Source organism: Leptonotus elevatus, chromosome 14 (assembly GCF_054856555.1).
Source record: "Leptonotus elevatus isolate MCC_2025b chromosome 14, RoL_Lele_1.0, whole genome shotgun sequence".
Taxonomy (NCBI): domain Eukaryota; kingdom Metazoa; phylum Chordata; class Actinopteri; order Syngnathiformes; family Syngnathidae; genus Leptonotus; species Leptonotus elevatus.
The window spans coordinates 3,060,043-3,075,193 of NC_141252.1; the positions used below are offsets into that span (position 1 = coordinate 3,060,043).

General features: G+C 40.2%; 1 protein-coding gene across 3 annotated transcripts; it reads right to left on the reverse strand.

Annotated features, from left to right (window-relative positions):
• Positions 1-485: 485 nt before the first annotated feature.
• On the reverse strand, positions 486-13,488 carry cdan1 (codanin 1). 3 transcript variants are annotated; one of them, XM_086094690.1, is made up of 27 exons: positions 13,383-13,488; positions 11,584-12,173; positions 10,341-10,544; positions 10,029-10,222; positions 9,826-9,951; positions 9,653-9,731; positions 9,179-9,299; positions 8,987-9,096; positions 8,321-8,410; positions 8,152-8,227; positions 7,876-8,081; positions 6,406-6,553; positions 6,185-6,328; positions 5,829-5,995; positions 5,112-5,193; positions 4,955-5,044; positions 4,603-4,657; positions 4,270-4,519; positions 3,676-3,825; positions 3,545-3,608; positions 3,146-3,224; positions 2,883-3,070; positions 2,554-2,661; positions 2,402-2,465; positions 2,132-2,310; positions 1,023-1,130; positions 486-954 (listed from the first exon to the last, which is right to left on the reverse strand). In XM_086094690.1, the coding sequence occupies exons 1-27, from the start codon at positions 13,458-13,460 to the stop codon at positions 850-852; spliced, it is 3,855 nt and encodes a 1,284-aa protein (XP_085950816.1). In that variant the 5' UTR covers positions 13,461-13,488; the 3' UTR covers positions 486-849. The 3 variants fall into 3 exon arrangements, with proteins under 3 accessions (XP_085950816.1, XP_085950815.1, XP_085950817.1); XM_086094689.1 differs by having other exon boundaries at positions 11,584-12,176; positions 13,383-13,483; XM_086094691.1 differs by lacking the exons at positions 486-954; positions 1,023-1,130; positions 2,132-2,310; positions 2,402-2,465 and having other exon boundaries at positions 2,571-2,722; positions 11,584-12,176; positions 13,383-13,483.
• Positions 13,489-15,151: the final 1,663 nt, after the last annotated feature.

The window sequence follows — 15,151 nt, forward strand, 5'->3', positions numbered from 1 at the left end:
AATTTCTAATTTGGTTTGAACCTTTGATGCATTTTTTTATTGTACATAAAGTATGTATAATTTAGAATTTCGATTATTTTAATCATTTTTATTTAAATTGTACATATCTATGGGCAGAACAGGCACCTATTGTTTAGCACTTCTGCCTCACAGTCAAGAAATTCTGGAATCAAATCTTGGCTCTGGCCTTGTGTGGAATCAGCATTCTAAATTGTCCATACATGTGATTTGTGAATGTGTGTCGTCTTAAACACGTCCTATAATTTCCTGGCAACCAGTCCAGGGTGTACCCCATCAAACGCTATTAGCTAACACTAATCTGTACTCGCACTGCAGCTCTGCTTACCTTATCACTTGTGGCTTTGCCTCGAAAATGTAATAGAAAAGGAAAACCTTGACGTGGGAGTGATTATGTTAAGCAGCCTCAACCTCACAGCAAAGTAATAGTGGGGCGGAAGTTACGGACACATTTTCAGAACTAGGAGTCAGATATCGACATATTTGCTTATTTGTTTAATTCTATCTTTCATACAAAAATACATTGAGGAAGACGTGATATAAACATTAACCAGAGTTCTTCTTTGTTATTATCATCCTTATCCATATTTGGTCAGTTCGGTGACCAAAAATATTGTTGTCAACTTAAAAAAAAAAGCAGCATAAAAAAGGGGTGACAATGAACAAATGCAGCGTCACATTCATGTAAGGACTCACATGGGAAAGTGCTACATTGATAAAATTATATTTTATATTATATATCATTTTCTGTTTTACAAGATGTCCAGAACACGAGGGGAGCAAGTTGTTGCAGGATTTTTCCTGCCATTGTTTGTTTGTTTGTTCATTTTGTCATGTAGCACCCTCTAGAGTCCGTTTAGACAGCTGCAGCAGGTCCATTTTATTGACAAGTGAGGAGGAAGAGGCTCTGTCCTGACCAAATTTCTCCATCAGCTCCTGCAGTGTAAAAATAGTTTTTAAAGCATGAAGATGGACAGATTTGGAAAAAGGCAGAAAAAACTCACCGCTGGCACCGTCTGCTTTGCCAGTTTGGTCCAGTGAGATACAAGCTCCTCCTCGGACAACAGGCCTCTGTCTACCAGCCTCCTCACCACATGCAGGTAGTTGTTCCACTAAAGAACAATTACAATAATAATAATAACTGTTAAAAAAAAAAAACTGATTTGTATAGTTTTTTTTTTTTTTTAAATACTCAAACACTAAACAGAGAGAAGGTACACAAAAAGTAGATAAGGACGGGGAGACGTCGAAGATGAAGATTTTGGATGAAAACGATTTTTTTTTACAAATATCTAAGAAACATTTAAAAACAAAATAAAAAAAAAACTCCATATTTTCTCAATAAACATTCAAAGCATTAATAAAAAAAATTGAGGAAATAAAAAAAATATATATTTTATGCACATTGCATATGTAAACATGTACTTATAAAACTTTATTGATTGGCTAAAGTTATTCTAATTGTTTGGTATAATTGCTAGAATACTTTTAGTTATATGGTGACTATGTACTATTAATAGTAATTACCAATAATATATTTTATGTACACATGGTTTAAAATATTGTGTATTAAGTATCTGAAGTGTTTACAATAATTGCTAAAATACTCAAGTCATAAATTGAAAAAATATTTATATTGTGGTTTTATGTATAGTTGCTTAAAATAACTATGTAATCATGCACATTTTTATTTATTCATAGGTTTATTTGTTTTTAATTCATAGGTTTTATTTTTTATATATTTTTTAAAATGTAAACACGTATTGTGCTTTTAGACCATTTTAAACCTACTACTTTCATAACCATGTACTGTTTTTTTTTTTTTACATTGTGCTCTTTATATTTCTATTTTAATTTTTATCCTTTTCATTATCATTTAAACAAATAACTTGGTTATGATTATTGTGCTTTTATGAGTACATATACTTAAAAACTAAAATTGTCTTTATTTTTATTTATTTTTTATAATCCTATGAGTGTGTGACTGCTCATTTTTAGTCCAGGACAAACCAAGGCTCTCGCCCGACATCAGCTGGGATAGAATCTAGCTCACCCGCGATCCCCCGATAAACACTATATAAGGAAAATGGATAAACGCATGCTGTGACAGTACCTCGTTGTCGCCAGCCTTGAGCACGGCGGTGACGGTTAGCGGGCTGAAGAGCAGGTGGAGGGGTGCACAGCAACAGTTGTCTCGCCCCCAAAGCTCACTCAGCTGCTCCAGCAGCGTTCTGACAGAAGTCTCGGACCCCTCGCCGCATGACGGAGGAGCCAGAGGCAGCTCCGCAGAGACTGGACTCACAGAAAATTTTTGACTGAGCAGAGGCCTTTTATGCCATGATTTATTTTTTTTTTTTATAAAAGGCATCATTGCCAGGCTCACCCAGCTTGCAGGCCAGCAGGACAGTAGCATTAAGCAGCATTTGCTCCGACACGGCTGTTAAGAACTGAACACAAAGGGATTTGAAAAAAGGTGTTCGATTAAACGTGACAACGAACAATACAATGAGCGCGGTTGGATGCGTGCATTTGAACCTTTTTGCAGACGAGTGTGTCTCGCACTCCTCGGAAGAGCGTTTGGAGCCGAGAGCCGCTCGGCAGCTCCTCGTCCATCCGGGGGCCCACAGCCACGCTCAGCACGTCCTTCGAATGATGTGGTTAAATTGCCGCCATTTAGTCATGAAAGTACCTTTTACAGCAATGCCTTGACAAAAGAGTTCAATTCCATCTGTGACCACGCTCACAACTCACAAAAAGAAAAACTGCACCTCTAAAAAAAAAAAAAATGGCCAAATGGCCGCTCATACCTCTAAAAACGCATTCATCGGGTTGCACGTTAACTTATCACTGTATTCATGTCATACCTTGATGGCAATAAGGACGTCAGAAGGCAACGAGGCACTGTGGGAGCAGCAGGGAGGGCAAGATGTCACTCTGGCGCCCCCTTGCTTCCTCTTGGGCGTAATTGGCGGGCCCAGCTCGTCCGCAGAGTCAGCAGTCAAAGTCTTGGTTACGCGCTCGTACCTGCTCTTCCATTCTCGCCGGATGAGCGCTGAACGGTAGGAAGTGAGACATTTTAATGTTTGCCGTTGGACGAGCGGAATGCGCACGCATGGCTTAAGCGTACCCGTTATGTTGGCTGAGAGCCAACTGCAAGCTTTTTCTGTGGCCAGGTGTATGGTGATGCTTTCCGATGTGGCCAGCACCTTAAGACAAAGTAAAAAAAACAACAACAACTTACAATCAAGCCACTCAATGAGGAAAATAAAGTAAGCCGGGGTCTTTTATGATGTCATTTTAATTAACAATCATGTGTTTGAATAAATAAAATTTCAATTATAATGGCGGGTGTGGATTTTTTTTTAAATTCCCTAGATGCACTAATTACCTTATTATACTGTATATTTGGGGTCTTTCTTTTCTTTTCTTTTCTTTTTTTTTTTTAAACAATTGACTTTTATGCTACAAGGTTAATGAGGAGGAAATACTGTTTGTCATTGAACACCAACACTTAAATGGGACTTACAGCAGGGGAGGTCTCATCAGGGAGCAAAATGCGAATGGCTTCCGGACTCTTTTCACAGCAAAATCTGCAAATTATGAAAGGCGGAAATCAATTTAAAGAAACTGAGATTTTATTTTTTTTACTTGTGGTACCTGGTAGCTCTGCTCAGGGCGTCCAGTCCTGCCTCACACAGTTGAGCACAGATGTACTCGTTCAGTTTGGACGGGTTGGCTTTGGGTGACTCCAGCCCGTCTCTGAGCATTTTATCCCCTCTTTCCACCAACTCGCTCACTAATGTCGCCCTGTGAACAACCAACCTTATCTATAACACAACACCAACTCATGGAAAAAGCACAGCAAACCCTCGCCTCGCCATTTCACTTTTTTTTTTCCGTAGAACGTATGCAATTCACATTTATCAACAAAAGATTAATAATTAGTTTTTGTTTTTAATGTACTTTTTGTTTCTCATTAAAAACGAAATGGTATTTTATGTATATTTACCATTTTAAAAATAAATTTCATTGATTGGTTAATTAATAAAGTAAATAGTAAGATGAGATCAAAATGTATCTTTTTAATGATCAAAATAAGATATTTTACATGTATTACATACTTTTTTTTTTACTAGCTCTATAAACGAGGTCGCCCATATATCCGCTTTAAAAATAAATTTGGGCCAGTGAGCAAAAAAGTTTGTAGAGAATAGCAAGGGTTCGCTGTTATTCAAACACTCAGATACCAACTTCATGTGCTTGACAGCATTGGAGCCGACCCGCTCTGCCACAAACTCCACCGTGCGGCGCAGGGACGGCGGTTGGTTGTGGAAGAAAGCCTGCTCCAGGTCTGCCTGCAGTTTCTGCTGCGACTGCTTGCCGCCACAGACGCCCGCCGCGTCTTGGGGCTCGGCCGACGTCGGCGTGATTTTGCGCACGATGCCGCCGCCCTTGGCGCCGCTTCCCGACACGAAGGCGGCGAGGAGCTTGCGGAACTCGCCTGGCCGGGGAGCGAAAGCGAAGTTTGTTTACAGTACATAAACCATGTGATCATGGAGGAGGACAAACTTGAACAGTACGAACCCAGAAAGGGGCAGCATGTGTAGAGGAGCTGCTGGTCCACCAGGGGGATGCAGTCCTGTATAGAGATAACAACGCACACACATTTTCTTGACTGCTTATGCTCACTAATGTTGCAGCCAGGTGAACTGGAGATGTCGTGTAAAAGAAAACTACCTCTTAAATGTAATCATTATCAAACAATGAGTCGGTGACACTTTAAAGCTGGCAGCAGCGACTTGTAGACAAACTAAAATGGAGTTCATTTTTTGGTATACGACAAATTCCCCGCATTAAAATGGCTTCCAAGGATGTTAACCCCACAATGTGAAATGTCTGCAGAGCGTCACGAACGGCCTTCATCCCCCCTACTTACGAGACCGACAGCATTGCCGTTGATCTCCTCCAGCTCGGCCACCTTAGTGAAGTCACTGGTGAAGAACACTTCCTCTGGGATCACCGGGATCTGGTAAATACGAACGGTACGTTAAGCGTGTGTTACATGCGTAAAAGGGGTGGAGGGAGCTGCATACCTGGAAGAGCCATCCCAGGACGGACACAATCAGCAGCTTGTTCAGGTAAAACGTCTCGCTGCATCTGCCCAGGACCATTTTCCTTCAGGTGCATACAAAAATTGGAAGGAAAAAAAAATTGAAAATATATCAGTTTTTTTTAAGGCAATCATATTAAAGGGGGGAAACTAAAATACTAGATGGAAAGGCTGAAAAGAAAAATAGTCAAAATACATTATGACAAAATACAGAAAAATATCTGCATATATGCAAAATGTTTGCAAAAATAATAATAAAATATCTAGATATCTATATCGTAGATATTTTATTCTATGCTATTTTATTTTACTTATGTTTATACTCATTTCTTATTGCACTGACAAGGGGAAATCGTCCACAATTTCGTTGAACATGTGTATAATGACAATAAAGGCATCCTATCCTATCCCTAAAATACTAGAAAAAAAATACTGATAAAAAAAATGTAAGTAAAATAACACATTAAAATATTAGAAAATAATATTTAATATTAAAAACTGAAAATTATTAGAGAAAACAAAAGAAAATGACAAAAACACTAAATATGAGGAAATAATATCAAGTATTAGATAAAAACACAAAAATGTGAGTCAGTCTCAGCTCTCAGTGTGTTACAAAAAAACCCAGAAAAAACAATAGTCAAACACTTGCATTCTTATAGTGTTCCTGATGAAGTGCCCTGTGGAATACCACAAATACCTGTAGAGGAGACACAGCGTGCCCAGAACCACCCTGTAGCTGAGCAGCAGCGGCCCGGTGAAATCCAGCATGGAGAGGAACTCCACCAGCCACGGCACGGTCAAGATGGTGCGCCTGTGCCTCATGCTGTTCCTCAGGACGCCGCACACGTCCAGCACAGGAACGCTCTTCGGGTACCATAGTTGTGTACACACAGGGTGGGACAAAAGTACAGTAGGTACAAATTTCTTCAATTAACTTCTTTAAAGAATATACCTTCTTACCTGTATGTACAAATGTTATTGTAATACAAAGAAGTCCATGGCGCATTCAAGTCCATCCCATTTGTGAGCAAAACATAAAGTTAGCGCTTTTACCTTGCTCCGCAGGGCGACCGCCGCCTCCTGGATCTCCCTGGACGGTTTCTCTCTCGTGTGGTACGGCAGGAAGGAGATGAAGCCCAAGAACTTGGCCAAGAGACGAGCGAGGAGGAGCACCGAGGTGAAGCGCTGCTTCTCGTCCTGGCGGGAGGTTTGCGGCATTTCAGTCAGCGCCACAACGTGTGCTTTTCACTCGCGGCCGTCGGGCGGACATGTACCTGCTGCTCCATGTCGCCGTCGCCGCCCGCCTCCTCGCCCTCCGCCCCTCGTTCTCCGACGGCAGTCGGAGGAGTCAGGACGGAGACTTCGTCCAGCTGCAGGAGCTGCTGACACAAGCTATCCTGCAGGTGCTGGTTCAGCTGACAGCTGGTATTAAGTCAATAAAGTGCGGTTATTAGTATTTATTACAATGCAACCAAATCAGGAGATTTACCCAATAATCGTTTTGGCACTTTTAAAGAGAGTAATTTTCAGAAAGCAAAGTGAAGAAGAAAATGTGTTTACATATTACGTACTGTCAATTAGTATTAATTAGTGGTGCAACGGATCATCATTGATCCGTGGTCGGTTCGGATCTGGCCCCACGGTTCGGATCACACCCGATCCATGGATTGGTTGGTGGGAAAAGAAAACAAAGTGCGCTTTCAGTCGATACCATTCTGACATGTCACGGAGGCTGAAAGCCGAACTTCAAAATAAAGTTGACCAAATGCAGTAATATATTGATGGCAATGCAAATTTTTACTTGCTTGACTTTCCTTTTAGACGTGACTTTATCGAAGTTGATTGACATTGTAGTCGCGATCAACATCAACACAACGCTATCCCGAACTCATGTTCAATCGCTAATTTAGAAAGAAACCGCTAATTAATTACGCCGTCATTGTATGATATGGCAGAAGTCTCCGACATAAGTGGCTAGCGGCTACTTGTTAGCATGACCAACGAGTGTCGAGCTGCCGGCTGGCAAGTTTGACAGTTGGTACCTGGCTTACTTGAATTATTTTTCAATATTCTGGACAAGGCTACTTTGTAATTCACTCTCCATGTTTAAAGGAAGGGAATGTTCATTATTTAAAAAAATTAAAAATTATATATATATATATATATATATATATATATATATATATATATATATATATATATATATATATATATATACATGCATATAAATAGAACTTTGTCTTACTTTATTTTTATTTTATTAAACACTTTTGCCCATTAAAAAAGAAAAACATTCAACTCAAAATGTCAATCATAGTTGTTTAGATTATAGGAAAACAACTTTAAGCCATTAATACCTTGTTATTTTACACATGAAACATGTACAAATAAGACTGTTTCTGCCTCATATTGCACTTACAAGTTGTGTTCCTAAACGGCTATATTTGACATTTTGAATTGATTTTTTTTTTAATGGGAAAATGTGTTTTACTAAATAAATGAAGACACTAAATCCCACACGGCTATGTTTGACATTTTTAATTGTTTTTTTTTAATGAAAAAAGCACTTCACAAAATAAATGAAGGCAAAGTGCTATTTATCTTTTTTTCTTTTTCTTTTTTTGCTGATCCGACTCAAAAATCCATGATCCGATCTGTGACTTTTGTGATCAGTTGCACCACTAGTATTAATAATAATTAGTATTCATTGACCGTGTCAATAACTCATCTTCCTGCTGTCTTACCAACTGGCCGCTTGCAAGAAGTCCTGGAAGAACTCCTGGTGTCCGGGAAAGGACGGCGGCGGGCATGGGCCGCCGACGCCACGAGGCTGGATGAGACGCTCCTCCAGCCGCTTCAGGCGGCCCAGGCCATCGGCTCCCAGCATGCCGAGCAGGTCGGCGTCGGGGGTGTCGCCGGTTGAGCTGTTAACGCGAGGCCCTTTGCACATCTGAACACGGGAGTTGAACTTTGCAGTGGATTCATATCAAAGGTAATTGCAGTGGAACGCTTGGACGTACTTGAACGAGCTGCTTCAGGAAAAGACGAGCAAAGTGCGAGTGGTTTCCGGCGGCGGTCAGCTGACTCATCATTCCTCTGAGACCCCACGAAACAAAACAAAAAGAGAGAGAGAGTAAGATTAGTTAAAAACAGCACAAGACAAAGTAGCAATTAAAGACTTTGACCTGCCTGATCCGACTCCCGAGGGCAACATCAAATATCCAGCCAGGGTTCTTGTGGAAGTCCTCCCATTCTCGAAGCACCTCGTAAAAAATGTCTCTGAGATGAAAAGAAAATCAATCAGTCAATTTAGAAGATGACTATTCGGATGCATTGCAGTCATGTACGATAGAGGCTGCAAATAAAAATTCCCTTACTTTCCGTAACTTAAGGTTGTACGAGGGATAGGTGATGAATTGATTCAATAAATAGTGTTGAGGGGTTTTACAGCCTTAAAATATTCATAATAAAGGAAAAAAATAAAGCTGACTACTTCACGGATTTCACTAATTCACAAAAAAAAAACATTTTTGGGGGGAATGTAACCCCAGTCATAAATGAGGGAACACTGCATAGCAATTTTTTCTTTTGGGAGCAGTGTCACGTCCATTTTTTTCACAGAAAAAAAAATTGCTAAAAAAAATTTTTTGCCTGCTGACGCACACATGCTTATACTAAAGACATGATATTTTGTTCCTTTACTGTGCCCAATAAAAACCAAACTGTGACCTTTAAACCACGGTATCTAGCAAGTCATGATTTTTGGTCAAGTAAATTCCCATAAAATCCTGTTATTTCCAACAACAACAAAAAATGTAAGTCATTTAGCAAGTTCATCTCAAATCTAGTCAATACCTTTGCTTTTTAAAGGTGTGGAAGGCCTTGTCGCTGCTGAAGTTGGAGCGATTGTCTGTGTCGGGCTGGAAGGACACCGAGTGGATGAACGTGGAAACGGAGGATGAGAGCTACAAGACATCAAGCTTACAAAATTGATCTCTTGTCATTTTAATTGAGGGCATAGTTTAGGTATGAATCTCATTATGCTACCTCGGCCGTACTTCTGTCCTGGGCCTGACTCAAACGATCACTGAGGGGCGGCGAGAACGACGCCACTCTCTCGTTCTCGGCCAGGAGACGCAACGTGCACTTGTCCAGATGAGCCAACAACCTGCAAAATAAAAACAAGAACGTCAAGAAAAAGTGCTTACGTGTTCAATCGGTTATCTGAATTTTTCAGCATCAGTCTAAAAATAATTATAATAAATCAATATTGGTCAGCCATATATTAGTTGTTTTTTGCAGAGCATCAAGAATATATGCTTGAAAGGAGAGCTGTCCAAATTAATCGATGAATCATCAAATAATCAATTATCAAAGTAATTGACAACTATTTTTATAATTGAGTAATCATTTAAAAATTTAGGTTAAATGCTAAACATGCAAAACTTCAAGTGGCACTAAACAGCTTGAAGCAAGCTAGTAGGCTAATAAGCTACGTCATGTATGGAGACGAATACTCACTGATATTGATTCTCCAGCACCTTCACTGCAAAGTACACACAGTTGTGCACCGTCCTCAGGTAGGGTCTCTCCAGCACGTCTATAAAAATGCATCAAATAGAACAAAAGTTTACATTTTCAAAAAAAAAAAAATGAAAAAAAGAAACAAAAAAGAGTGTCGTCTATTATAATACCTGAGTTGAGCGTACACACACTCTCTTCCTCATCGTCATCATTTTTGTCAGGAGTGTGAGGAGATTGAGACGTGAGAAGCTGCATTACGAAGAAGAGCTCCAGAAAAACGTTTGGCACCAGGTTTTCTGGAAAAACATTCCCCCAAAAATATGGTTTTGCTCTCTTTTGTTGCTTTTCTGGCACTCCGTTCAGGTTGACGCACCGGATATGCAGGCGCAGTACAGCTCCGCCAGCATGTCCAGGTCGGAGGCCAGAGTGACTTTGGATGGTTCGGGACAGGGCGTCTGCGGGTCGGGCGTCACCTTGGTTGTGACCACTCGGACCCCGGACTTGGTCGGTGTGCACAGCTCGTCCGAGGCTAGCGGAGGAGAGCAGGTCTGCTGGGCTCGTTTAGACCTGGGGATAGGAGGAAACGCATGGGGACGCATGATTTTCACATGACTTCAAAATACTGAGGTATCCGCATCCGCTAGAGCGGAGGAGGCTATGGTTGGAATTTGGAGGCTGTTCTTACTTTTCCCTCTTGAGCAGTTCCCTCTCTTCCATCAGGCTGTGGGGGCTGATCGCTGTCACCGACCTGTCGGGCCTCTCCATCCCCGGTGGCGGCGGGCTGGGAGCTTTGGTGAAGGGCGTGGAGGTGAAGCACATCTTGGGCTTGGAGTGCGATCGTTCCGCGCTTACCGGCGTTGGATTTATTCTTCTGGATGGTTTGCTGCCCCTGTTGGACGGATGATGACAAATCTAAAGGATGAATATGGATGCAAAATTGACTTTTTAATGTTTGCATACAATGCCCTAGTTTCGCCTCGTTGTCACAGAAACAAACTTGACTTGTGATTGGCTCAGCATATTTGGAGCAGGGTAAATTGTCCCCAGCTTGAAAGAGACAGGGCTGCCTTCAAACGGGCAATAAACTGTATGTTAATTAGTGGATTATTTCCCGTTCTTTTGGCTATTTTGACAAAAGTAAAATTTTAATACGCTTTCAGCAAATTTAAAATTTTTGAGATTTTTTTAAATAATGTAAAAAATATCCATTAATTTTCACTCCCAGTCATTTTCACTGAAGCAATCCCCTTCTCTCCTGGCTGTTTTACTGGATTTTGACTGATTTTGCAAGGCCCATTGTGTTCTATTCCTATAAAAACATGGAAGCTACCAAAAGGAAGATTAGAGTCTGTTCTTTCATCTGGAAAAATATATATTTCTATCTGTTTCCGTTTTGCAGCAATTAGCATTAGAAGATAGCTAAGTTTGATCATTATTCACAAATCTGTTTAGAACTGTGAGTAAATTAGCTTTTTTTAACATGGCCCTGGTTGATCTCCTTTGCTCTGCTGCCACCTGCTGGCCGTTTTTGTAATAACTACCATTTCTTCAACCGTTCTCTGCAGTTGAGAGGCTGCATCATGCTCTAGCATTAAAAAATATATATATATATATTATTTTTCAGAAAATTAGATAAAAATAAAAGTTAGCATGAACTTGCTTAAAGTTAAGTTTAAGTACCACCGATTGTCACACCCACCTAAGTAAATGGTTCAAACTGGTCATACTAACAATATTAATAATAAAACATTTTTTTTATTTGTAACGCACTTTACATCTACCAGAGATCTCAAAGTGCTGCAATAATAAAAATGTTAAAAGAGGAAAACCTAAATAAGAGACAGACAAAACAAGTTTATAAATTAAAATGTCTTTTAAAAAGAAAGGTTTTAAGTCCATTTTTAAAAATGGTAGATAACACAACTCACGTGGGTGTAACGGGTGACGAGCCGACGGGTGGGAAATCCTCCAAGTTGTTGAAATTAAGCTGACCCGCAGACGGAGGAGAAACCTGCTCGTTAGTCCCGCCGAAGGCTCCTCCTCTTCCGGTTCTCCGCGCGTTGTCGTCAGCGTTATGTGCCGCTCTCCCTCCTCCCGCATGCCTCCCCGCCCCATTCCCACTCCTCCTGCGGCCTTTCTGGAGGTCCGGGGAAGACAGCACGTAGTCCCCAAGACGGATCCTCTGGCTCGGCTTCCGCTCCGAGCCTGAGGGCCTGGACGCCGGGCTCCATGCGGTGGAAAAGGAGGGGCTGCTCACGTAACCCAGGCCCGACTCAGATCCTGCGGACGGCGTCGGCGAGAACAGCTGCATCCGGCTGGAGCCGCGAGAGCCGCCGCCCGCCGACCTGCAGGCCCTCCTCTCGGCGGGCCTGGGTCGGCTGGGGGTCTTGGCGGGCGTGGAGGGACCATGGGTAAGGGCCTGGCTGCTCTGATCTCGCAGGAAGTTGAGCAGGAACGGGATGAATTCCTGCTTGTGCACCGTAGATTCTGGATCGCTGAAGGTCAAACTGTCGCTATCCTGCTAACAAGGAAAAACCATACACCCTTACAATGCAAAAGGAGTACAAAATGTCAACTGCATAACTGTTCAGTTCTTCAATAAAAAACGTGAAACAAAACGGTCGTTTACAACTCCCGAGTGGCTGCAAGAAATTGTAAATATAGTCAAATGTAATAAGATTTAAAAAAATAAATAAAATAAAGGTACAGGGCGGTATTCGAATCCATGACGCAAAAAAAAGCAGAACTTTCGGGGTGAGTGAAAAGTGAATTTAGTTTGACGTTAGATATTCTCGACACGTTCGGAAAAAAACAAAAACATTTTAGTGTGCCCCTATTGCAGAAGTTACAGTTAAATCCAAAAAAAAAAGCAAATCCACACTGGTTTTGAGTAGAAACCACATGACCTGGAAGCTATTAAGCTCAAATGCAATTTATGCATATAAATTCATAGAAATGATTGAGAAATGTGAAATGGAAAAACAAATGGCGTATCTCATGCGGTGGACACGGTACTCTGATCCCACACTGATTTTGAGTAAATTGGTCACATGACCTGGAAGCTATTGAGCTAAAATGCTTATTTTTACGTATAAATATTTGTATAGAAAATATTCTAGTTATCGCGCGCAGGGTTGGGGAATCCAGGTCCAGAAAGTAAAAGCCCTGAAACAGTTTGGCTTTAGCCACAGGAGCGTCTACTCAACAGGTAGAGATGAGCTCGTTTACCTGTCAGTTGCCCGATTCACGGCAAAATAACGCTAAGTGGCGAGTTGCCGGTCACGGCAAAAATAACCACTGCGTCAATTTAATTATGTCATTGCAGTATGTTTTTTTAGAATACAACTATTCTTAAAAACATATTGAAAAAAATGTGCTGTCTTCTATGGGGCGCTGGTTTATTGAAGAATAGAGTTCAAATCATTTCATTCCAGCAATACACAATAATTTCAGCGAATAATAACTATTTTATTATAAAATAGCAATGTTAAAGAAGCTACCTACCCTGCGGGTAATTTCTATTTAGCCGCATCACCCTTCCAGATTATAACAAAAACAAAGCGAATTTTCGGCCGCAATGAGTTAACGCTACCTTGCTTAGCTGCCGAGCTAAAAGTTTTGTTTACAATTCGCAATGTGCTCATGTCACGCCCCTTGGACAAATGGTACGCCGCCGAACCCGAGCCGAGCTTGTCACCGACGGGGTTCGAGGGTATTTCCGACCCACCTGGATATTCTTCAGCCAGTCCAAGACCTTACTAAGGTCTACTTTCCTTGCCAGTAGCGATTCCAAAAGAGCCGCCATTCTGAGGAGGCACTTGCGCGGCGGAAGACCTGACAGGAAGGGGGCGGGGTCGGCGAGCACGCATGCGCAAAAATAAAAGTGACGTCAGTGCCGCCTGCGACGTCTTCCGTTTTTATTTGTTATTCATATTTTATTTTCATCTTGAATGGTTTAAATAAATTTAAGTGGAAGCTATATAAGATTTTAACCTCTTTGAGATTGAAATAAAAGTTCGAATTTGATAGGCTTTGTAAAAAAAAAAAGGTCTGAAAACAGACTTATGTGTTATTTAAATATGATGTAGTAAAAGTAGCAATTATTTCGTTATTAAATTGTATTATGTATTTATTGATACATTCCAATAACAGATTCTGTGTTTTATGCATTTTAACAATGATTGACATTGGAAAAAATATTATTGTACATAAATTACTTCACCTCTTTAGTAAATTCAAATATCTTCCATTATATATATATATATATATATATATATATATATATATATATATATATATATATATATATATATATATATATATATATATATATATATATATTACTGCAATTACTGTATTTGTTGAATGTTATTTTTCTGTTCATGCATAATTGCAAAATGTGCAGAAAATCCATATGATCCGTATTGGACGATTTCATGGATAATCAGTATTGGAACCTGCAGCATAAAACCCTGATTGGAACACGCCTTACGAAATTGTATTATTTTGTTGTATGAAAAATAAAGGATTAGGAAAACACAACACCGCAACTGTTTGATTATGCATGCGGAATGAGTATTTTATTTATAACCAGTTTATAAAAATAAAATACAAAATAATTTCAAAATTAAAAAAACTAAATAAAAAAAAGTGTGGGGGGGGGGAATCACTGTACAAGGCTTTGATATGATACAAATTATATCATTAACATAAATAATTACAATTGTATACAATGCAGAAAAACAAACACTTGATACATTCTTTCCCATGGAGAATTTTTACAGATTCAAACTCACACATACACAATCAATAATAAAGTTATGGATTTAAAATAAATAAATATCAGTTGAAATAACGGATGGCCATAATCAGCAAAATGTCACCATAAATAAACAAAACATGTCAAGTATTCTGTAAAAGTACCGTACAACAAACCCTTTCTAATCCGACAAACAAAATGCGCTAACGCTACGACTGCACGCCACTTGTGAACGTTAATAACAAATCAAAAAACATGATTATCTTTTCAAAGTAGCCATTTCATTGTTGTTTCGATTTCACTTCCACTGAAGCTTGTCTAAAATGTATTGAGATTATTTTACAGTGCGAAAAAGCATCTTTTTGCGTTTCAAAGAGGCCGGAGAAAAGGCATTAAGGCGGCGAACCAAACGCCTACTGGCCGACCGAACGGCGAAAAAGCGGCCTACTGGGACATCTACAAGCACTTCTACTCGCTCCTGTGACCATTCAAAGCATGTGTTGTATCAAAATATTTGGCAACGTGATCTGTCTGCGCAGCCTATTTGAATAAAGTCAAGGTGGGAAAACACAAGTTCTTCGGGTGTAGAGAAAAAGAAACAAGAAACAAGAATCACAATCATTCAAAGTCAGTGCAGAAACTCCACTGCACGGTACCTACTCGGCTCTACTAGCTTTTGGCGCTTTCCCACTACTAAGGTTCCAATGAAGTGGTTGATCAGATTTGTCATTAGCTTA

Coding starts and splice junctions, on each gene's coding strand:
- cdan1 (XM_086094689.1), bottom strand. CDS start 13,460: ATGGCGGCTCTTTTGGAATCGCTACTGGCAAGGAAAGTAGACCTTAGT. Junction 12,177..13,382: donor ACTGGCTGAAGAATATCCAG/GTGGGTCGGAAA, acceptor TTTCCTTGTTAG/CAGGATAGCGACAGTTTGAC. Junction 2,466..2,553: donor ACACACTCGTCTGCAAAAAG/GTTCAAATGCAC, acceptor CTTTGTGTTCAG/TTCTTAACAGCCGTGTCGGA.